The sequence below is a fragment of the Brassica napus genome, chromosome A1 (genome assembly GCF_020379485.1).
Source record: "Brassica napus cultivar Da-Ae chromosome A1, Da-Ae, whole genome shotgun sequence".
NCBI lineage: Eukaryota > Viridiplantae > Streptophyta > Magnoliopsida > Brassicales > Brassicaceae > Brassica > Brassica napus.
Genome location: NC_063434.1, coordinates 29765701 through 29788920, shown reverse-complemented (window position 1 = coordinate 29788920; position 23220 = coordinate 29765701). Strand labels below are relative to the sequence as shown.

The following is a 23220-nucleotide window of genomic DNA, read 5'->3' as shown; positions in this document are numbered from 1 at the left end:
ACGTGGAAGTTGGATTTCTTCTAGAGTTAATCTTATAGGTAGTCTTTCAAGCTTATTTTAGGAAAAACATACTCCATCCGTTTCAAAATAAATGATATTTTAGAGAGTTTTTGATGTTTCAAAATAGATGATGTTTTCTTATATCAATGCAATTTTTTCATTTATCAAAAACTGTGTAACCAATGATATTTTGTTGTCTGTTTTGTGATTGGTTGAATAACTTTTAATTTATATTTTATTGATATTTTTAATATAAAAAATAAGTTTTTTAATACTTGTGCACAATCTTAAAACTTCATGTATTTTGAAACATATGAAATATTTTTTTCTGTACAAATATGCTAAAATCGGTAGCTTATATTAAGCATGAAAACTGGTAGAAGTAAAAAAGGATATCAGGCACGGAAAAGAAAAGATTGTCAATATTACAGATTACAAAGGATGAGAATGATGAAGTTCATAAAAAAGAGGAGAAGATCTGATCGTGTGATCGATTAGATCATCAATGATCGACAACATGAATTGGATTTCGATAAAGAATTTAGACATTAGTAGCTTTATATTGTTTGTGTGGGTTCATCAACTCTCACGTGGAAATTGGATTTCTTCTAACGTCAATCCTCGAGTTTCAGGCACCAAACACCATGCAAATACAACTGTTAATCCACTCATTATAGCGAATATGATGAAGGTCCCTACAATTAAAATTCACAAAAAATAAATTAATATCAGTATTAGTATTGTTATCTTAAACTTGAATTTCATATATTATATATCATTTAAAAGATCCAAAATATATATAAAGAACTCGAAACTTCAATAGATTGATCTATGAGAAAATTATATGAAAATGATGTTTCATATGAGAAAGAGAAAATTATAGTGTGTGAATATATCATTTATAATATATAGATATATGTGTGTGTGTCCAAACTAAACGTGCTAAATAATATTAAATCTAAATTGAATTTGAATTTGGTTTTGTAAGAACGTATATCTTAATTTAGTGAAAAGTTTGTAGACAAGATGCCTTTAATAAAAAGCTTGTAGAAAAGAAGAAAAATAAAACTTTATACTGAACTAAATTAGATTCAGTTTGTAAAGTATTATTAACGTACCGGTAGGGCTCCAAATGAGCATAAAATTGAAACAGTAGCTGACTATCCAACCGGTAAACCAATTTGTTATGGTTACTAAACTCCCAGCTACTACTTTCATATCCATCGGAAATATCTACAATTTAAAAAATATATATGATCAGTTACAATTTAAGAAAACTGATTATTTTTTTTTGCTTGAACATGCAAAAAATAAGTACATATGGATATACCTCAGACATTATAATCCATGGCAACGCTCCTAGTCCAGCAGCGAACATCATAACATATGTCTGTTTGGAACATAAATATTATTTTACTTTATCACATTGTGAAATTAATATAGCATTTATACATCAAACTGAAAATAACAATAATAACTTATATGTATATATTAATAGGATCAAACTTGAAATTGTTGTTAGGTTGAAATATAAAGCAAACTAAACGAACAAGAAAAAGCGGAAGAAATGATTTTTTTTTTGTGTGAGATCTATTCAAATAAGTGAATCATAGATATATCACTTACCAATATTCCAATAAATGCCATAGTGGGAGTAAAATTTACAATGCCAGGGACACCTTTGAATCCAAACGCTAATGCAAGAGAAATACAGCTTAAACATAACCCAAACGCCGATGCCTGCAATTTTGTTCATTAAATTATATGTAGAACAACAAAGCTATATATATTAACAAACTAAAGTAATATATTAAATAAAATTATTCTAACCATCAGAAGTGGTCGTCTTCCCCATCGATCCACAATGATCAGGCCCAATATAGCTTTTGGTACCTAGCATGCTCATTGGTTAAAGTTTATAATCAATCATCGTAAAGACAAAAAAAATGGGGAGCTAGGTTACAGAGAATAATGAACAAATCAAAGTAGTGACTTTTTAATTTTCTATTATTTACATATATACGTACCACGACCATAGACAACACCGTCATCCCAGTCTGAGAAGGAAATCCTTAAGAGTGAAAAGTATTTATTTTACTTTTTCATAAGAACCAATTGTTAAATTACGTAATAATCAGTAAATATATAATGTTACCAGCAAGGTCAAATATGCTGCCTGCGTAATAACTTATCCCTGAACTTCCACATAACTGCTGTAAAAGCATCACACCTACTCCGATCTAAATATAATTAACCAAAAGCAAAAATCAATATAAGTAAAATGTAATTTAATAAATTTGTTTGATAATTTTTTTTTTCAAACGTATTTTCTTACTATAAGTTGACGAGCATATTTTCTTTTGAAAAGACTTTGCATGCTGATATTTGCGGTAGCATCAACAGAAATCTGCGAAGTTATGAAAAAAAAATCTGTATATAATGATAATAAAGTTTTAATATGTAGCAAAAATAAGCCTAATTTTGATTATTCATCATTTAGACGTATGTGTACCATGATTTCACGAGTTTCCTTCACAATATCAGCTTCTTTTCCTCGTAAGTTTTGAAGAACAACTTCACACTCTTCATCACGGTTTTCTTTTGCCTAAATAAATACATTAATTTTAATACTTGTTATCGACGTAAAGAATAATTTTATATAAACGTTCTCTTTTCTTTAATTAGAGAAATGATATGATTCATACGACTAACCAGCCATCTTGGAGACTCCGGGATGAAAAATAACCCCAAAAATTGTATCAAGCATGGGATAATGCCTGAAGATGTAGAAGTCCTCTAATTAAAATAGTTTTATATATTAATTAATTATTTAACGATGAATACATTTAATAGTTAAGTAATATGGGGAAACTAAAACATGTGGCAAAAAAAAAAAAATATAAGTGGGAAGGAGTACCGATCAAGGCTATCGTTCTCCATGATACGAAATTTCCAATGTAATATGCGGTTGCGATCCCACAATTTTGCAAAAGCTATAAGATTTCAATCAATAGTAAAATAGTGTATTAGTTTGTGTGTATATATTAAGTTTGATTATAAACTAGTAATATATGCATTACCTGATTGCTAAATGTAAAAGTGCCTCTCACATTTTTAGGAGTTATTTCTGCGATATATACAGGAACCTACATATTTTAAAATAAATCAGCTATAATTATTACAAGTTTAGAGATGATTAATCTATGTAAATAAAATAATTGTTTACCACGTAGCTAGCGAGACCAACTCCAGTTCCCACAAAGAATCGTCCAAAGTCTAACCAGATAATATTCTATGGGAAGATAGATTAATTGAGATTAGTACGTGAGTTTATTATTAATGAAGTAAGATATTAAATGGGTCGTGAAGAAACCTTGGCTTGTGCAATTGCAAGCCATCCACTTATGAAGAATGCCTCGGCCACCCACAACGTCTAAAGAAATAATTAGAACGAAAAGGTACAAAGGGTTTAGAGGTTAAAGATTAAATTAATAGAGACATTATCGAGAGTTAGAGGGTGGATTCCACAATAATGAATATTTAACCATTTTACGACCGAAGGCATCTGCAATTGTTGCGCTAAATATTGCACCGATCATTCCTCCAAAAGTCAGTAGCGAACCAAATACTGAAAACTGTGAAAAGTATTTTTATTAGAAATATCTGAAGTAAAATTTATATTTGTTAAAACGTATAGACATATAAAATAATATATAGTGAAATAGAGGCTTACTTGTGCGATGGAAAGATCAAGATCTTCCATAATAGAAGACATTGTACCGGCAGTAAAACCTAACTGTTTACCATATGCATATTTGGAATACATATGAGTCTCTGTACAGTTGGGATATATTATCTGCTAACCCTAAAACGAGCAAAGACATATCTGAATTATGAAAACAAGGTTATAAGGATACTTCACAACGAAAGACCAAAAAAAATGAAAATGATACCTATGTTCCCGAAGAAACGATATATCCTAATTTCAGTAAGTACATGTATATACATTCACGTACTTTCAAAGTTACTGCATATAACTAGCTAGGATTAATGAATTATCATGATATCGATTCCTTTTCCTGAAATTAGATAACTTCTGTCCATTGACCTGCATGCAAATAACCACTAGGTTTTTTTTCTTACATCTCTTTTCTCCAAACTTATATCCACTTTTAGAAATCACCTCCATCAATGTGTAGTATCTAGTAGTAAGCAAATTATATTAAAAAAAGTTGAGAATTCCTTAGATTCTCCACACAGAACTAGAAGGGGATGGTGACTATTCTACCCTTATATATAGAGAGAGATGGGAACATACGGCAATTCCAAAGCTGTAGGACGCAGAGACAATGATGAAAGTGGTGAAGATAAGAAGTGGAGTTATCGTTGTTTCTGAGCTTCCTCTCTTCTCTTCCTTATTTACCAGTAGTAATCCTTTCTCCATACTATGATTATCTCCCTCCATATTCTCGACACTATAATTGAATAGAGATAAGAACTGAACAAGAGAGAGATACTTTGGGAACTATATGCTTTGTCTTGATATCTATAAATACTGTATATGCTTGATCTTTTTAAAATATACCCAATATATATTGACTAAACTGAACATGAGGCTGGTTGAATTAAAGAGATGTCTTGCTGTAATCTAAAACGCTATTTTGATACTTAGGATTTTTGATATATCATCATACTGTTTAAAATGATTGATTTCGTAATAATAAAAAAATGATTAAAAAACTTATAATAACGAGAATGGCTTATCTGAATTATGTAAGAATTTACTTAGGATAAAAAAAGGAAAGAACATTCTTAACAAAAGCTTGAAGATTTTTAAAAGAAACTTACTAGGGCAACTTTCTAAGCCTTCCTAAATTAGTTGGTAATATTGTTTTCTAAAACAAAAGCTTTAAGATTTTTCAAAAGTTGTCCTATTTTTAGAAAAAGTGTGCTATTTTTTTTTCAAAAAAAGTATGATATTTAGAAAAATTATAATATACATTTACATAATTAATTTCAATTATTTATAGAATTTATTTAAAAAATGTTACCAATGCTCTCGTCAATGGGTGATTAACTACTAACATGTCTGATCTCTAAATCATATACACTAATACATGCACATAGATTCATCGATACTTGTAGTAATTTTTTATTCAAATGCGAAGAAATACTTATTTTGCTCATGTATATCCAGTTGTCCATCAGAAAAATATGGTACATATATAGTTTGTTTAATGTATTTGTCAAAAGATGAAAGATATTATACTAAACAATACTAATAAATTTTATAAATGACATGCTGGATTAGATGGATAATGTATCCGACTCATTCGCATGACTAAAGTTTGTTGGTAGACGTACACAAATAATTTGATAAAATCAGAAGTCATATCAAGTATTGAATCATTTTAAGTTTTTAAGAGAATTAGTATAAATGCTCATTAGTTGTTAATACTAAAGTTTGTGTGAATGAAGCATATATGCTCAGATGTTACTTTCGTCTCTGTCCATATGATAAGCAGCATTATTTATTACCTATCCAAGCAACGTCTTGACGCACGTCTTCCCGTTGATGCTTCAAGTTCAACAGAGACTGAAACATAAATCTATATAAATATATGTGACTAAGTCTTCTTAATTAGTCCTTGATAAAACTAATTATGTAATCAATTACTTGTACTAGCACTCCTCTTTCGTGGTGTTGTTTATTGGCATGATGGGTGCGGACAGCTATAAGCCATTTCTAACAATGTATTTATTTTCAGTAAACAGCCATTCCATTTCTTATATCGAAATGCTTTGGTATTTTATATTTGGCGAGGAAGATAATTCAAGCAGATCTGGATCTGATTTTCTACATAATATAGAATAGAATTAGCTTTCAAATATTTCATTTACTATTTCAGAAAAGAAGAATTACAAATTTATAACAAAAAAAGCATAAAGCCTAAATAGGTAAGCAATATCATATGAACTATATTAAAATTCCCCAAGAGAATTGCAAAGCCCGTTATCAAAATGAACAATATTTTCAAAACCTTAAACCCCATATGGATCTGTTTATGTGGGTTTATCTTTTATTTTTATTAAATAAATTGAAATATATTTTTTGGCTCATTGATAAAGACATATTATTAAAATATTAAATATATTTTATATATAAACATAACATAAATATATAAAAGAAAGATGATGGAGTTTTGTTTGAACAATCATAATTTTTTGTTCACACCGTTGGAAATGTTACAAATCAAAATTAATATATATTAATTGTGAAATTTTAATATAAAACATCTTGGAAATAAATAATTTAAAGACTCAAAACATGATTGAATATATTTAGGACAAAATAGGTTGAATAATATTGATTCATTTATAAATTTTCTATTGCAAAATGTAAAAAAATATTTTTATAAAATGAGTTCCCATGCGCACGGATTCCTTGCCTAGTAATAATAATAATAATGATAATAATGATAATAATAAGAAGAAGAAGAACGTTATTATATTTTTTTTTGGCATCAATAATGTTATTATATTCTAATGTGATTAAGCAAATTAAACATAAGGTAAATGTAAACAGTACAAAACACCGAAAACCAACATACATTTTGATATGTGCAAGCTGAAAACATATTGTTATATTTAGTTTCGTTGAACCTTCTAAAGTAGTAAAATAAGCCTTTGGACGAAACACGAGGCTCCATGGTATTTTATCTGAGATTTTCAAACATCACTTATTTTGATGTTATGTATGCATTACACAATCATCTTTTTCGTTGCGTCCATGTTTTTTTAATTATGACAGCAGAACTCTATCTAGAAATATTTATTTACAACTAATGTAGAAAACGAGTAATATTAGTATATGGTTATATACATGAGTAAGCTGGTAGACACTTAATTATTCAGTTATTGTCAAGGTATGACTGCAGAACTCTAGAAATATTTGTTTACAACTAATGTAGAAAACGAGTACTATAGATGGTAATATATACATCAGTAAGCTAGTAGACAGTTATTCAGTTATTGTCAAGGTATTGAATAATATGGTTCGGAACTCGCTTGCGCTATTCTAAACGGATCGATTGGTTAAATAATTTTCCATAGGGTCATATTTTGTACTTTATTTACATTTGATCGTGTAAGTTTCTTGTACAGAATTTAAAACAAGAAATGAGATTTTATTACTTGGAAGGAAAGGATACAAAATTCACGCACGCGGCCCTTTATAGTAATGATAATACGAACTTATTTGGAGATCTAAATTGGTTACCTACTTAATAAGTTGATGGTAATGGACCAATAATCTATTTAATGCTACTGCATCAACATAAAAAATATGATCTAAAATAAAATGCATTTGCATGCAGATATTGGTATAACTTAATACATATTGAAATTTAATAATTTACATCATCATTGCTTGAATCTCTTCCAATGTCTTGCCTTTGGTTTCAGGAACAAGTTTTGCTATGAAGATAATGGCCAATACACAAACCCCACCATAGACATAAAATGCACCTGAAAACCAAAAATTGTCAATAATAGAAACAATAAAAACAATAATTTGTTCGAATGAAGAATAATATAATACCATGAGGGCTCCAGATCATGAGAAAGTTGAACGTTAAGGAAACAAACCACGAACTAAGCCAATTCACAACAGTGACAAGTCCTCCAGCAGTTCCTTTCAAATTTATTGGGAATATCTAGAAAAATAAGAGTAAGTTAGAAAACATCATGGCAATGACAATATGAACATACTTTATCGTTTTGATACTACCTCAGACATTATAACCCATGGGATTGCACCCATTCCAATCGAAAATGAACCGATATAGACCTGAAAATGGAATTCCTAGTTAACCGATCTGTAAACCGGACCAATCCAAAGGTTAACAACCAAAACCTGAGTTCATAGATGCTTACCAAGACACCGCTAACTGCTAGGGCCGGAATGATATCAAGTGCTAAACCATGGGCCTGGTTAATCAACGTCAAAAACAAAATAAAATCGGTTAATTAAACTATGCTCTAAGATTTTTTTCTTCATTTTTGTTTGATATTGACCTTTAGAAGAAATGAATTTCCGATGAGCAAACATCCAATCAGCATCCCCACAGCTGAAGCCTACAATACTTTAATATGGTCAGACCGAATAATCCAAATCGGTATTCTTTGTTTTCTTGAAAATGGAAGCAAGAACCATACAAGAAGAAGTGGTCTTCTTCCAAGCCGATCAATTAGTAACGTTGCGCCTAGAGCTGTAAGAATGACTTGTTCGATCGAGTATAGAATGCTTCCAAGAGTTGGAGATGCTCCTGGTACACCCAAACCCGTACAAAACCGATGAGTGGTCTAGAAATTAAACCTGTTGGAAATCAAAACTAACTAGATCCGGTTCAAATTATAACCTGCTGATACAAAAATTTGCTGTGCATAGAAGATAACCCCATTTATTCCAACGAATTGTTGGAAAAACATTAAACCAACTCCAACCTGGTATAATACAGCTATAATTAAAAACCAAAGTGACCCGAGAAGCATGGTTATTTGAATTAGAGATTCTTACAATGACAAAACGTATGTTCTTTTTGTCAATAAGGTCTAGTAGTGTGGTTTTCGGAAGGTGCGCTATAGTCGCTAAGTACTCCTGTAAACCGAAATCCAAAAACCGGAGTTATAGAAAGTTTTATAAAATGCAATGTCACGTACCGGAACCGGTTTTGTAATCCAGTCTTTGGTTCAAAACGTACTTTGATTTCATCGGCTTCTCTTGCGATATTGGCGTTAGGACCCCTCAGTTTTTGCAACGCAATTTCGAAATCGCGGTGGCGGCCAACCATTTCCTTGAAACGCCAAAAGCATTTGAGAGGCTTGGGTAAGTTTTCAACCATAGATTCTAAAGCCTTAACCAAACCGAAATTGAATTTCAAACTTTAATAATACCAGCCATCTAGGTGATTCGGGAATGAACCAAGTCCCAAAAAATAGAATCACACACGGTACAACTCCTGAAATTAATTAACCAAACCAGCTTTATTATAACAAATGAAATATAATACCATCTTTGCTACTATTGCTAAAACCAATACCAAATGTTTTGAAATGTATTAGCTAGTGCACAAACAAATTTACCAGTTAGTGCAAGAGCTCTCCAGTTTACGACGGCACCAATGAGGAACATGGAAGCCAATCCGATTACTAAAAAGAGCTGCAGAAATAACAATATCATAAAAAAAATATTTTAGTTAGAAAAACCATAATATGTTAAAGACTTTACAAAACAACCCTAATACAATTTTAACCACAGACTAGACCTAACACAAGCTGGAATACATGTCCTGTCTCTGACTCTATTGTAGTCACATACATTTGTCATTCGAATAAAATAAAATGCATCACCTGGTTAAGCGTAGCCAATGCTCCTCGTAGTTTTCTCGGACTAATTTCGGCGATGAAAACCGGAACCTAGAAAAAGACAAATGCAAATGTGAATATTAAGTTAAAATGTGATTTTTTCATCGTTTCATCGACAAATGGTTTTGTTTATAACAATTGGAAAATGTCATACCACATACGAAAGGGTACCGCAACCATAACCCGTGAGAAATCTACCGAAGTCCAAAGGTATGTCATCCTAGTTAATAATTGAACAAAATTTAAAATGAGGATACTAAAAAGTTTTAAAAAAGTTTACAAACAGAATGGGGAGTATTTGAGATAATAAATAATTAAATCAATAAATACAGTTCTTTTTTTTGTTTTTGAACAACAAACACAGTTCTTTTATAGTAGGGCTGTCTAGTTCCCTCTTCGCACAAGTTCCAAATAATTTTAAAAATAAAAAGAAAAATTGAAAACTACAACTATCATCTTTTCTTTTTTATAACCCACAAGTTGTCCTTTTCTTGTCCAAATGCTTGGTGATCAAGCTTATACGTGCGAGTACTTTATCGGTCTATAGATAACTAGTAGTAGACAGCCTTTGTCCTTTATCAAACTATTGGATGATCTTTTGTCTCTTTCATTTTGTATCTCGCCGTGTCACACCTAGAGAGCTCCTCTCGTTTATTGGTCCGTTTTGAGAGCATTGTCACCAAATGTAACCCCTTTTCACTTTACTACTCTTGTCCATTAATTAGTGTTGTTTATCTGAAAACGTTATAGATATTTGTCTTATTCAGGATTCTTTTTCTTAAAACAACTTTGCAATATGGGAAAAAACAAAAGTCTTGCTCTTTCCATTATATAAAAGTTCCATAAAAGAACGAACTTATGGGAGAAAACCAAAAGTCTAGATACAAGATATTAAAACTAGACAGATTCATCAAAGTGGAAGAAGACAAGTTATTACAACTTAAACCTAGACAGATTCATCAAAGTAGAAGATAAAGATATATTAAAACTGAAACCCTATTATACTAAGCTCGGGTCGCAGATCCTTATCATACTCTCTGCAAAATGCTTTACATTCTCCTCAGTCACAAGATCAGACAAGAAAGCCAAAGCTACCGACCACCAACCGAAACGGTAAATGATGTTGAAGGCAACGTTGAAACCAAAGTTGAGTCTTGGAATTAAGGGTTTATACTGACACACACCAATGCAGTTGCAGCTGCCACAACCACCGCCGGCGCCACCGCCGGCGCCACCACCGCCGCCGACGACTGCACCACCGCCACCGCCGGTGGTGCCACCGGCGCCGCCACCGGTTCCCTAAAAAATAAAAGAAAGGTTTTTTTACTAAATGATATATAAACAAAATGTGTTGAATCAGATATGACAACAAACCTGAGGAGAGCTGCGTGAAAGGGCCGGTGAGAGAGGGGAGAGAGGAAAGCGTGACCGCTGAAAAATAAAAGAAGGGTTTTTTACTAAATGATATATAAAAAAAATGTGTTGAATCAGATATAACAACAAACCTGAGGAGTGCTGCGTGAAAAGGCCGGTGAGAGAGGAGAGAGAGGAAAGCTTGACCGGAGTGGAAAGGGTGTAAGGGGAAATGGAGAGAGATGTGAGAAAGAGAGAGGTGAGAATGGGGATCTGGAGATGTGAAGAGGAAAACCCCTAGAGAAGTGAACAGGAAAAACCCTAGAGAGGTGAAGAGGAAAAACCCTAGAGAGGTGGAGGGGAAGAGCAACCCTAGCGTGGTGGAGGGGAAGAGCAACCCTAGCGTGGTGGAGGGGAAGAGAAACCCTAGAGAGGTGGAGGGGAAGAGAAACCCTAGAAACATGGAGGGGAAGAGAAACCCTGGAAACAACTCGCTGAAGAGTGATGGTAGACAAACGAAACATATTGAATTAGTTAATGTCCGATTATAAAAATGAGAGCTGAACAGTGTAACTACCTTTTTATATAGAGGTCGGTGAACTAGGTCAATCTTTGATCGTGGATTGCTTGCTCAGGGCCATGGGTGTGGGCTGGGCCATCAAATGATGCCCTGTTTGTGGGCTGGGCCATCAAATCAAACGAGGCCTACCAGCGGATTGTGGGATGGTCCAGCAAATCAAACGAGGCCTGCCAGCGGATCATGGGAAGCTTGACGAGATAATTGAAAAAAAAAATATTGAAGATCTACTTTGTAGATCTGAAAATAAACGAATTGCAAAAGGGATTCAATGTCATAACAAACGAAAAACGGATTAAAAGAATTGATAATTTGTAGATCTGAAAAAAAAGGATCAAAAGAATCATATGAACAACCCAAACTCAAACTCAAAAAACAAAAAAAAAACTGTAAGCAAGTTTGTAGATCTAAAAACAAACGAATTGCAAAGGGATTAAGAGTCAAAACAAACGAAAAAGGGATTTAAAGAATTGATCATTTGTAGATCTGAAAAAAGATTAAAAGAATGATAATAAGACAAACGATTGAGTTCGTAAGCTTCGTCCTTGGTATCAGAACTAAATCTTAAGTCTCTGACCAAAAAGCAAAAGAAGAGAAAGTACATATATATATATATATACACAAAGTGAGAGTTAGGGCTTCGGTGTAACAAAAACTGGGCCAGGATTTCATTCGGGGCTTTCGTAATAGATCCAGTGAGAGGCTTTGAACCGTTTGATTTATTCAATTCACAATTTCAAACCGGTTGAACTTATTCAATTAATGATTTCAAACCGGTTATACCAAACCAAACCTGTTCATACACTGATATCTATATGGTTTGTTGTATTATGTTTTTCTTCACGGTGTAAGGTTTTTGAATAATATATTTCAAACAATATAAACATTCCATATAACAATTTTCGTTTTAAACCGTAATTCCGGTCAGTTGCGAATCTCGGTCTAACTTGGTCAAGAGGTAAATTTAAAAACTTTCCTTATGTGTAATGTATATGAATACATCCATTTTCACGGTCACATTAGTTGAACTTCTGAATGGGGAGCAATCTAACAATAGTACATTTATCACGAAATATACGCATAAGTGCATCACTTTTAATGAATTTGATTACACAATAAATTGGTAACGTATATTTAGTTTTCCTAACTTATATGCAAATTAATTGTGTTTAGGTTTATGTATAGGAAACTGGTATTCCTCAAAAATCTTTCTAATTTAGCAACAAAGATACCTAAATATCACTATATCGTCCAACCCTACACGTATAGTAAGAAGTTAATGAATAATATACGATAGTTATAACGTGAATCTTAGATTTTGGTTGACAAATTATTCATATCCCAAATTGGACAAATATTGAAATACATTTCTCAATTAATCCCTAAATTATTGCTCACATAATCGTAGTCGACGATCTATTTCTATATATTTTCGTGATTTGCACCATATTCATTTCCGTTTTCACTAATTTCGGGATAACAATCATGTGAGAATATAGAAAGTGCAAAACACTCAACCAATCACGTGGGCTCTTAATAAAATTTATGCTTGAAAAAAAATCGCCTACAATTTGATTATATTAGTTTTCTTATATGCAGAGCAGGTCTTAGCTATAAGGGGGTGAAGCATATGCTTCCAGCCGCCAGTTTATAATAAGTCAACCGGCTACCAAATTTTCAAAAATACTACGTAGTCTAGTGGTTGAAACAGAATTTGTCACTTGCAGAATCGCCAGGTTCGACTACTCCCTGGTGCAAAAATTAACTATCGGCAACAAAACTAAGACCGGCTCTGCTTATATGTCCCAAGTAATAACTTTTTTTTTTTGATCAACGTCCCAAGTAATCACATAAATTCAAAATATGAACCTACTGAATTTTCAAAATCATTGTCATCTAACTCGTAGTGGAAAAACGATCTATGCTATCATTTTTAAGCAGCATTATAACGTAAAAGATAGGGCGTGGTTAATTATGGATATAATTTAGGTGTCGTCCAAATAACCCAAATTAATATCTTGCTACGCTTCATATATAGAACTAGGATAAGCATGGTGAGTTTATTTGTATATATTATCGATAATTTTTTTATATATTTGGTCATTTTATTTGTATATATACAATGTTTTTTGTTATTATTATATAATTTCTTTCCGATGGACTAGATCAATATTTATTAAAAATTGTGGAACTAAACTATAATTAATATATCATGGGTTGATCGGATTGTACATTAAACAAATTATGACACAAAAATATTATTTTTTCCACCGAACACATTTTTGAAAAAGTGAACAGTACTGTTCCACATTTGAATTATTTTGATATTTATATTTCATATGGTTTTGAAAGGTTTCAGATCAACAATCGATTGGTACATGTCATTTTAATGCTTTTAGTCGTATGCTTAAAGAAAATTTACATTTTTGTAATTTAAAGTCGTTTTAAAAAAATTAAAATAAAACATATAAAAAACCTAACATATAAGAAAAATATAACATAAAAGGTTTCCTCATTTTTGTAATTTAAAGTCGTTTTAAAAAATTCAAAATATAACATATAAGAAAAAATTGAATTTTTTTATTATATGGTTAATATGATTGTTTAATTTTTTAATAATATAAAATTAAACAAAAATGAAGAATGATGCAAAAATTGTTATCAAATCTTTATTATTCATAGTCATTAATTGTCCTATATACATTAATCTTATAAGGTAATTCCGTAGCTTTTATTTAGGGAAAGAATAAATGTTTCTTATATTGTGGGTTAGTATAATTTTCCTAGTATAATTGGATTTGGATCAACATTTTTTTTTAAATTTATTCTTAAGCTGACACGTAAGCTAAATTGACATTCTAATTAAGTGACACATAAGCTGAGTTTCTTTTTAATTAGTACAAATTTAAGGTTACAATTTTTTAAATGGTCCACGGTTAATATATAGGGAATTTGCAATTCTAACATAATGCCTATAACTTAAAATTTGAATAATAAAAATAAAAAAATATATTCTAGGATAGTTTGATAAATACTCTGTTTGTGATATGAAATTTGGAAAATACACTTCTATTTTTCTTTTATTGAAAACTACAGTTTATTACATGTAATAAGACACTTTTCTCCTGATTTTATTTAGTAACTAGAGATTTTTTTCGCGCTTCGCGCGGATTGTGTCTTATAAATTTATATTATTTATAATATTATTTGTCGGTTTTTTTCTTTTATATTAACTTCTTGTTTTTCCAATGTTAGTTTTTCTTAATTTAAATTTATATGTTTATAATTTTTCATTTTTTTATTGTAATTATATTTTTATTGATGGTTTTTTGTATGTGACATAAACTTTTTAAAATTTTAAAATAATGTTATATATAGTACAATTAACACATTAAAGAAGAGAAACATATTCAAGCACATTTTACACTGATTTTATATGCATAATTTTAAACATTATATATGTATATATTATAAGTTTGAAACATGTAAATGCTTTCTAAAGCTAAATACTTGTTCTGAGTTTACATAACTTATCGAAAGTTTTATCCATTTTTAAATTCAAATCAGAGAAAAAAATATATCAAAAAGTCAGTATAGATGAGTCTTTTGGGCTTTTAAATCAACACTGAAAAATTACATGAATCAGATAACAACAGTTTTATAAACAACTGGATAAAATTTGACTGAGCCAAAGATTTTGACACAATATGTTCTTTCTTCTTCAAATTACGAAGAGCCTATAGGCACAAGAAAAAAAATCATAATTTTCGTTTTCACTTATATAACATTTTTTATCCTTTACACACGGAGTTTATTACACTGCTATAAGCAATGGAGAACTCTATTCATATAAGATTCACATCTATGCATTTTGACAAAGAAGAATTTTAGCCATCTTTAGTTTCGGAATGGACCAACTTCAGTCATATGCACTATATTTTCTCTATGATTCAAATTTTACAATTTTAATATATGTGCAAATTTCCATGTGAAAAAGCATGCACGCCATTTATCATTCAACCTATTACTTTTTCCAAAGTAAACACTATAATCCTCGTTTGGTTAGCTCCACAAACTAATCTCTTTGGATCAGTTTACTAAAAAATATGGATACTAATGTCAGAAAAGAATATAAACACTATCAACAACAAATATTGGCATAAAACTATTTGGTTCAAGGAACATATTCCACGTAATTTGTTTATATCATGGCTGGCTTTGCGGAGAAGACTGCCAACCAAGGATCGCTTGAGGCGTTGGGGGTTAAATGTCTCAGGAACGTGCGTCCTTTGTAATCTGGAAATAGAGACTCACCATCATCTCTTCTTTGAGTGCTCTTTATCTCGTTTGATATGGGAGCCTTTTGCTGCTGAAGTTTGGATTTCTCCTCCGGCTGATCTACAGTATGTTGCAGCCTGGATCAATCAACCTCGCGTCAACGCAGATGCGCATGCTACTTCAGTTATCAAGCTCTACTTTCAGTCATCTATCTACCTGCTGTGGAAAGAGCGTAATGCTCGTGTGTTCACAGCTGTCTCTTCACCTTCATCAGTCATCCTTGCCTCTCTCGACCGTATAATGCGTGACCGTCTCCTCTCTTACCCGGCAAGTTCTTCTTTCTCCTCTTCTCTACTTCTTTTTTATATTTCTTGTATAAAACCTCTTTAAGGCTTTTTTTATCTTGAGTTGTTGGTGGTTGTTTTTGTTTCCTTGTTGTAATAGGTTGTTTAAAAACAACAGTGTAACCTTTCAGAAAATGATAATCTTAACATCTTACCAAAAAAAAAACAAATATTGACATATTTATGTGAATATATATTTTATTTTAAATCATTTTAGTAGACGAAGAAAACATCATAATTTGTACAACAAATTTTCTTAGATTCACCTCATCATACTCACCATTTTACCATTTTAATTATATAATTTTACATGAGATTTTTCATCCTCCCTGGTTATTTATCTTTATTTATAACTACAATTATAAAGTTATAAACTATATATATATTATAAATTAATATTTTATTTACCCTTGAAATCTAATGATTAAAAATAGAACAAAATTCAATATAGATATATGATTCTATTAATAAATTAATAGTTACAAATATGAAATTTCTAGAAATATTAAAAGTCATATGTTAGTTAATTATCTTCTAAATGACATTTATTTCTAATTCTTTATTGATGAGAATATTTTGGCTGAGGTGGATAGTCCCAAAAGCCTTGAATTTAGTCCCTTTTATATAGTAGGATTAATTTTTTATAAGTAATTAATTCAGAAAGTATAAAACTAATTAAACCTTAAAATACTATTATTATCTTTGTTTCTGGTAAATAAACGTTTCAGGATAAAATATTTTCATGTTGTTGATTCTTAGCATCTTTAATAAAATGATGAATGGATTTAATTATACACATTTTTAAGAACAGTGAAAAAGTAAGTCAGAAATTGACTACAACTGCAAGAGTTCTTCTGTGATCTAGATTAACAAAGTTCATAAATATTATTTCTTCCCTAGAATTGTTGTTTGTTAGTCAAAGAAAAATACTGTAAGAAATAAATTGTAGTAAGAATAGAAAAGATACACCAAAATTCAACTATATAATATAAGAGAGAGAGAGAGAGAAAAAGAGATCTACTTTTGATCCGGTGTACGGCCGGCGCGTGAGCGTCCGTGCCGTCACCGGAGCCCTTCTTCTTTTGCCGAAGTTGTTCTTATTAGTCCTCTCTCCGCCGTCCTTCCAGCGATTGCCTTGTCAGAGCTCTGGTTCCGCTTCTACCCCTAGCGGTGGCTCGGTTCTTGGAGTAATGACGCGTTCGATTGGAGGCCCACGGTGGAGAAGGAGAGTCTTGCATGCGTAGCTGTGATGGTGGTCCGGGAGATGGTAGCTTATACAGATCTGTCGGCCTCGGTTTTACGCGGGAGGTGGAGGCTCACTCAGGTCCACCGTCGCCGCTTTTTGCTTCCGGGAAGGAGAGTCTTCTTCAGATCTGCCTTCGCCGGCTTTTGATTATGGAGAGTGGAGGCTTCCGAAGCTCCACGCTGCCTTTGAGAAACCCGGTGTATTTTGGGTTAAGGTTACCAGTTTGAGTTGGTTCAAGGTCGGCGAGGTTGCCGTTAAGGTGGGTGTTTGGGTCACTGCGGATGAGATATCGTTCGACGATGAAGCTCTCCGGCGATGGTGACGGTTTTAAAGGGAAGAAATCAGAGGTTCTCGGTTTCGCTTGTCTAGGGTTTGAAGTGATTCAAAGTCGGTGGAGCACTACAAGAAAACAGCGGTATTCTGACGGACGTTCCGACGGAAAATGAATTCCTCGGAATATACCGAGGCATTTCCGAGGCAATTCCGAGGAAACACAAAATGTTTGTGAAGAACCCTAAAGAACGAACACTCAACCGGTTCTGATGATATGAACTCGATCTGAAGAGATAGAGAACTGATGGATTGTTTAGTGACACAAAGGGATGCGGAAGTCCCAATGATACTACTAGAACTCTCAATGGCCGCTTGATTTGACACACAAGTCCGACTCAAAGAAAGGGAATTCACTTGGAGATAACCTCACCAAGGGAACAAGAATGTTCTAATCAAAGAACAAAGAAAGAACACTCAAAATGAATAAGGAAAATCGATTATTTTATCTCAATGAGGTGTTCACATACTTATACAACTTGTAGTCAAAGATAATAAGTAGAATGTGTGAAAAAGAGACATAGAAAATAGATAGAAGTCCAGATCTAGTCAAAGCACAGAAATTAATGTTGACTGGTCGATTTGAACCCTTAGGCTACTCTTGTCCAGGTTCGATGTATCCGATAGCACGTCCCGCGGTGAGAAGAAGTACACGGCCGGGTCGTTCTTCATGTACGGACGGATGACTTTCATGAACGGTTCCGGGCCAAAAGGTGGCTAAGTCTTCGGACAGCCTCAAGAGTCTTGCCTTAGAGAGATTTGGCTGATCAAAGTTCATGAACTGATCGAAGTGTCGGATCAGTTCATCAGAACGATCGCTGGTTCGGCCGAGACGGCTTAGGAGAGAGAGACCATGGTCGGATTTGGATTCCACTCGACCAACTTCACTTCTGACTTGACCGATGGCCTTAGCATGACGAACAGGACGGGAAAGACGAACTTCAGTACGGTTGGTTTGGCCATCTGGTCGCGGGTTATGCTGAAGCTCCAAACCGGACGAGTGCGGGTCAAGACGGTACACGGCCCGGGCGGTATGTTCGGCCCGATCGATGGACTGAACCTCAGTTGCGTTGTTCCGGACGTTCTGATCCTCGTTCTGATCTGAATCCATGGATTGATCTTCGGACTGGGGCACATCATTCCCTCCTTCTTCAAAAGGATTTGACCACAAATCCGGATCATCTACAACAAAAGGGGAAAGATCAGAAACGTTAAAGCTCGAAGAAATGTCATACTTACCTTGAAGATCAAGCTGATAAGCATTGTCATTGATCTTTTTGAGGATCTGGAATGGACCATCGACCCGAGGCATAAGTTTAGACTTTCTTTCTTCTGGAAATCGCTCCTTCCTCAAGTATACCCAAACAAGATCGCCTTCTTTGAAAATAACTTCCTTTCTTTTCTGATTGGCATATCTTTTATAGATCTCGGTCTTGGCTTCAATGTTTGCTCGAACCTGTTCATGTAGCTTTTTGATAGTGTCCGCCTTCCTTTTACCATCTGTACTAACTCTTTCACTCAAAGGCAAAGGTAAAAGATCAAGTGGACACAAAGGATTAAACCCATAGACAACTTCAAAAGGAGAAAACTTTGTAGCAGAATGCATTGCATGATTGTAAGCAAACTCAACATGTGGTAAACATTCTTCCCAAAGCCTAAGATTCTTCTTAACCAAAGATCTAAGCAGAGCAGACAAGGTTCGATTAACAACTTCAGTTTGACCATCCGTTTGCGGATGACAAGTTGTAGAAAACATCAATCTTGTTCCTAGTTTAGACCATAAGGTTTTCCAAAAATAACTAAGGAACTTAGCATCACGATCAGATACAATGGTCTTAGGCATTCCATGCAACCTAACAATCTCTCTAAAGAACAAATCAGCAACTTGTGTGGCATCATCAGTTTTATGACAAGGAATGAAATGAGCCATTTTCGAGAATCTATCAACAACAACAAAGATTGAATCTCGTCCAGACTTAGACCTTGGCAATCCTAACACGAAATCCATAGAAATGTCTACCCAAGGATGAGAAGGAATAGGAAGTGCAGAATACAAACCATGGTTTGAAGACTTGGATTTAGACTTCTTGCACACCACACAACGGCTACATATCCGTTCCACATCTTTCATTAAGCTCGGCCAATAGAAGTGATCATGAACCGCCTTGTAAGTCTTTTTGACACCAAAATGTCCCATAAGCCCACCTCCATGAGCTTCCCTGAGAAACAACTCCCTCAAAGAACATTGGGGCACACACAAACGGTTATCAAAGAATAAGAAACCCGAATTTTGAAAGTATTTGCCATAAGCAACCTTTGGGCATTTTCGAAAAATCTCTTTAAAATCCTGATCAGAAGCATAAAGATCCTTGATAAATTCAAAACCAAGCAGTTTAGTTTCAAGAGCTGAAAGAAGAGTATACCTTCGAGACAATGCATCGGCCACAACATTCTCTTTACCTTGTTTGTACTTGATCACATATGGGAATGTCTCAATGAACTCCATCCAACGAGCATGCCTCTTGTTGAGCTTTTGCTGACCTTTAAGGTGTCTTAGAGACTGATGATCAGTGTGGATAATGAACTCCTTAGGCCAAAGATAGTGCTGCCACGTTTGAAGGGCCCTCACCAAGGCATATAGTTCTTGGTCGTATGTGGGGTAGTTGAGCATGGCTCCTCCCAGCTTCTCACTGAAATAAGCCACTGGTTTTCCTTCTTGCATCAACACAGCACCAATACCAACACCAGAAGCATCACATTCGATTTCAAAAGCTTTAGAAAAATCTGGAAGTACAAGTAAAGGGGCATGAGTCAACTTCCCTTTAAGGATTTCGAATGCTTCTTCCTGAGCTGGTCCCCATTTGAACCCCACGTTCTTCTTGATTACTTCAGTAAGAGGAGCGGCCAAGGTACTGAAGTTTTGAACAAATCGCCTATAGAAGCCGGCAAGGCCATGGAAGCTTCTTACTTCACCAATGGAGGTCGGAATCGGCCAGTCCCGAATTGCTTGGACCTTCTGCTCGTCCACTCTCAAGCCATCTGCACCTACAACAAAACCTAGAAAAACCACATGATCTGTGCCAAAAGAACACTTTCCAAGGTTAGCAAACAAACGTTCCTTTCTAAGGACTTCAAGAACAGATTTCAAGTGCTGTTTGTGCTCATCAAGGCTTTTGCTGTAAATAAGAATGTCATCAAAGTAAACCACAACAAAATGACCAATAAAAGACCTCAATACATGATTCATTAGGCGCATGAAAGTACTAGGTGCATTAGTAAGACCAAAGGGCATGACAAGCCACTCATACAAACCTAGTTTTGTTTTAAAGGCCGTTTTCCATTCATCACCTTCTTTCATCCTAATCTGATGATAGCCACTTCTCAAATCTATCTTAGAAAAGTACTTAGAACCATGGAGTTCATCAAGCATATCATCAAGACGAGGGATAGGATGTCGATACTTTACCGTGATGTTGTTTATGGCCCGGCAGTCCACACACATCCTCCAGGAACCATCCTTCTTTGGTACCAGTAGAACAGGCACGGCACAGGGGCTGAGACTCTCTCTGATGTATCCCTTCTCAAGCAAGTCGTTGATCTGTTTCTCTAACTCCTTGGTCTCGACCGGGTTGGTGCGGTACGCTGGTCGGTTCGGTAGAGAGGCGCCCGGAACGAGATCGATCTGATGCTCAATGCCTCTTACCGGTGGCAATCCTTTGGGATTTTCTTCTGGAAATACATCAGAATAATCCTGCAAGATACCTAAAAACTCACTCGGAATCTCCGGTACACGGTCAGAGGAAGATGAGGCCAAAAGAGACTCTTTATAAATTAGTAAAAGAAATGGCTTTTGAGAGCAAAGAGACTTCCTTACCTGACTTTCTTTGACAAAGAAGTTGGAGTTTCTGGTACTGGTCTCAGGTTTATCAGCTTTAGAGTCTTGGTCTCGGTTCTTCTTAAGTTGGACCTGGTCTTGGTGGACTTCCGAAGGCGACAAAGGCACCAATGTGATCTTCTTTCCCTCATGATCAAATGAATGCCGGTTTGTGAAACCATCATGCACTGCCTTCTTGTCAAATTGCCAAGGCCGGCCCAAAAGAACATGGCAAGCATCCATGGGAAGCACATTGCACACAACCTCATCCTCATATCGTCCAATGGAGAGTGGGACCGTGACTTGCTCCTTCACATACTGTTCTCCGGCTTCATTGAGCCACTCCAACCTGAAAGGACGAGAAAGAGGCCGAGTAACAAGCCCAAGTTTCTTTACAAGGGTGTCACTAGCCACATTAGTGCAACTACCTCCATCAATGATCAAAGAACAAACTTTATCAGAAATGAGACATCTAGAGTGGAAGAGATTCTCCCTTTGTTCTTTGTCATTGGATTTTGGTTGGACACTCAAGGCACGCCTAGTAACCAGTAGTGAACCATGGCTTGGCTCATCAAGGACATCTTCATCATAGATCGGATCAGAACTCTCCACAAAGGTTGAGCAAAACTCATCGATCACTCCATCGACCTCCTCATCAAAGATGGGATCAGTGGTGTCGTCCAAGACCCTCCTAGTAACAAGAAGGGGACCATGAACCGGGAAGTCAAGTGCTTCTTCCTCATCATCATCATCATACACTGGTTCGAGATCCTTCTTGTCTTCTTCAGATTCGACTTCTCCATTCTCCAAGAGCACCATCACCTTTTGGTTTGGACATCGGTTGGCATAGTGGCCAAGGCCATGACACCTAAAGCATTGGATGTCTCTGGTTCGTTTGGTAGCCTCTTCTTTCTTTTCTTTATCCACACGAGCAGGGACATTAGTCTTAAAAGCTGTATTTGTTGTGGAAGAAGACTTACCCTTGTCTTGATAGTTTGGCTTGGAAGCAAAGGTCGGTTTAGTGAGACCCTTTCTCTTGACTTGTTGCTCGATCAGCACAGCCTTGTGTAGCATCTGCTCCATGCTGTCATAGTCTTCCAGCTCCATGCGGTCTTGTATATCCCGGTTGAGCCCGGTAAGAAATCTGGCCATGGTGGCGTCTAGGGGCTCTTCTACATCAACTTTGATCATCAAGGTCTCCATCTCCTGGTGATAGTCCTCAACTGACTTAGAACCTTGAAGCAAACGTCTGAGTTTATGGTGTAGATCTCGGTGGTAATGGTCGGGAACAAAGCGTCTCCGCATCAGCATGGAAAGCTCATCCCATGTATCAACTGGCGCCTCACCTGCTCTCCTCCTGCTAGTCACAACTCGATCATACCAGTTAATAGCATAGCCAGTAAACTCAGCAGCAGCAAGTCTAACCTTTTTAATATCAGAAAAATTTTGACAATCAAACACAAGTTCAATTTTTCTTTCCCATTCAAGAAAAGCATCCGGATCATTTTTGCCATCAAAACTTGGAATTTTCAATTTCAAACCACTCAAGCCATCATTGGTTCTTTCATTTCTACCAAAAGGATTGACATCACCTCGATTTTGTTGCCTAGGAACTCTCCTTGGACGGTTGATGGATCGATCATCATCATAAGACTCTTCTCGGATTTCTAGATCGGACCGGCTGTTCCTCCTTGGGTGGTCACGTCTGGTTCTGGTACGGGACTGAGTCGGACGGCCCTGAAGTTCATCAAGCCTCTGATGGATCGCCTCCAAACCTGTATTCAACAAGTTA

General features: G+C 34.8%; 3 protein-coding genes across 4 annotated transcripts; all 3 read right to left on the bottom strand.

Annotated features, from left to right (window-relative positions):
• Positions 1–361: 361 nt before the first annotated feature.
• On the bottom strand, positions 362–4827 carry LOC106449175 (sugar transporter ERD6-like 9). 2 transcript variants are annotated; one of them, XM_048764309.1, is made up of 17 exons: positions 4319–4827; positions 3734–3796; positions 3546–3635; positions 3374–3433; positions 3227–3292; positions 3081–3146; positions 2918–2993; positions 2713–2777; positions 2513–2605; positions 2336–2407; positions 2156–2240; positions 2028–2071; positions 1831–1893; positions 1627–1740; positions 1331–1390; positions 1119–1233; positions 362–695 (listed from the first exon to the last, which is right to left on the bottom strand). In XM_048764309.1, the coding sequence occupies exons 1-17, from the start codon at positions 4463–4465 to the stop codon at positions 580–582; spliced, it is 1395 nt and encodes a 464-aa protein (XP_048620266.1). In that variant the 5' UTR covers positions 4466–4827; the 3' UTR covers positions 362–579. The 2 variants fall into 2 exon arrangements, with proteins under 2 accessions (XP_048620266.1, XP_048620242.1); XM_048764285.1 differs by lacking the exon at positions 362–695 and having other exon boundaries at positions 749–1233; positions 4319–4824.
• Positions 4828–6605: 1778 nt separating this feature from the next.
• On the bottom strand, positions 6606–10100 carry LOC106447891 (sugar transporter ERD6-like 8). Its single transcript, XM_048743682.1, has 14 exons — positions 10011–10100; positions 9581–9646; positions 9412–9477; positions 9145–9220; positions 8956–9020; positions 8763–8855; positions 8579–8659; positions 8421–8505; positions 8218–8327; positions 8077–8136; positions 7936–7989; positions 7790–7849; positions 7601–7715; positions 6606–7527 (listed from the first exon to the last, which is right to left on the bottom strand). The coding sequence occupies exons 1-14, from the start codon at positions 10098–10100 to the stop codon at positions 7415–7417; spliced, it is 1134 nt and encodes a 377-aa protein (XP_048599639.1). The 3' UTR covers positions 6606–7414.
• A 130-nt stretch (positions 10101–10230) lies between these two features.
• On the bottom strand, positions 10231–11952 carry LOC125590607. Its single transcript, XM_048764246.1, has 4 exons — positions 11357–11952; positions 10932–11273; positions 10801–10857; positions 10231–10725 (listed from the first exon to the last, which is right to left on the bottom strand). Exons 2-4 carry the CDS (start codon positions 11240–11242, stop codon positions 10587–10589), a joined length of 507 nt encoding a protein of 168 aa, XP_048620203.1. The 5' UTR covers positions 11243–11273; positions 11357–11952; the 3' UTR covers positions 10231–10586.
• Between the last annotated feature and the right edge of the window lie 11268 nt (positions 11953–23220).

What these genes read in the sequence shown, in the direction of transcription:
- LOC106447891 (XM_048743682.1), bottom strand. Translation starts at nt 10,100, where the DNA reads ATGCTCTCAAAACGGACCAATAAACGAGAGGAGCTCTCTAGGTGTGAC. An exon ending in TAGCAGTTAGCGGTGTCTTG is followed by an intron (nt 7,850 to 7,935) that starts GTAAGCATCTAT and finishes TTCCATTTTCAG; the next exon opens with GTCTATATCGGTTCATTTTC. An exon ending in CATGGGTTATAATGTCTGAG is followed by an intron (nt 7,716 to 7,789) that starts GTAGTATCAAAA and finishes TTATTTTTCTAG; the next exon opens with ATATTCCCAATAAATTTGAA.
- LOC106449175 (XM_048764309.1), bottom strand. Translation starts at nt 4,465, where the DNA reads ATGGAGGGAGATAATCATAGTATGGAGAAAGGATTACTACTGGTAAAT. An exon ending in CCTACAGCTTTGGAATTGCC is followed by an intron (nt 3,797 to 4,318) that starts GTATGTTCCCAT and finishes TATGGTAAACAG; the next exon opens with TTAGGTTTTACTGCCGGTAC. An exon ending in CAGCATATTTGACCTTGCTG is followed by an intron (nt 2,072 to 2,155) that starts GTAACATTATAT and finishes TTCACTCTTAAG; the next exon opens with GATTTCCTTCTCAGACTGGG.
- LOC125590607 (XM_048764246.1), bottom strand. Translation starts at nt 11,242, where the DNA reads ATGTTTCTAGGGTTTCTCTTCCCCTCCACCTCTCTAGGGTTTCTCTTC. An exon ending in TTTCACGCAGCACTCCTCAG is followed by an intron (nt 10,858 to 10,931) that starts GTTTGTTGTTAT and finishes TTTATTTTTCAG; the next exon opens with CGGTCACGCTTTCCTCTCTC. An exon ending in TTTCACGCAGCTCTCCTCAG is followed by an intron (nt 10,726 to 10,800) that starts GTTTGTTGTCAT and finishes TTTATTTTTTAG; the next exon opens with GGAACCGGTGGCGGCGCCGG.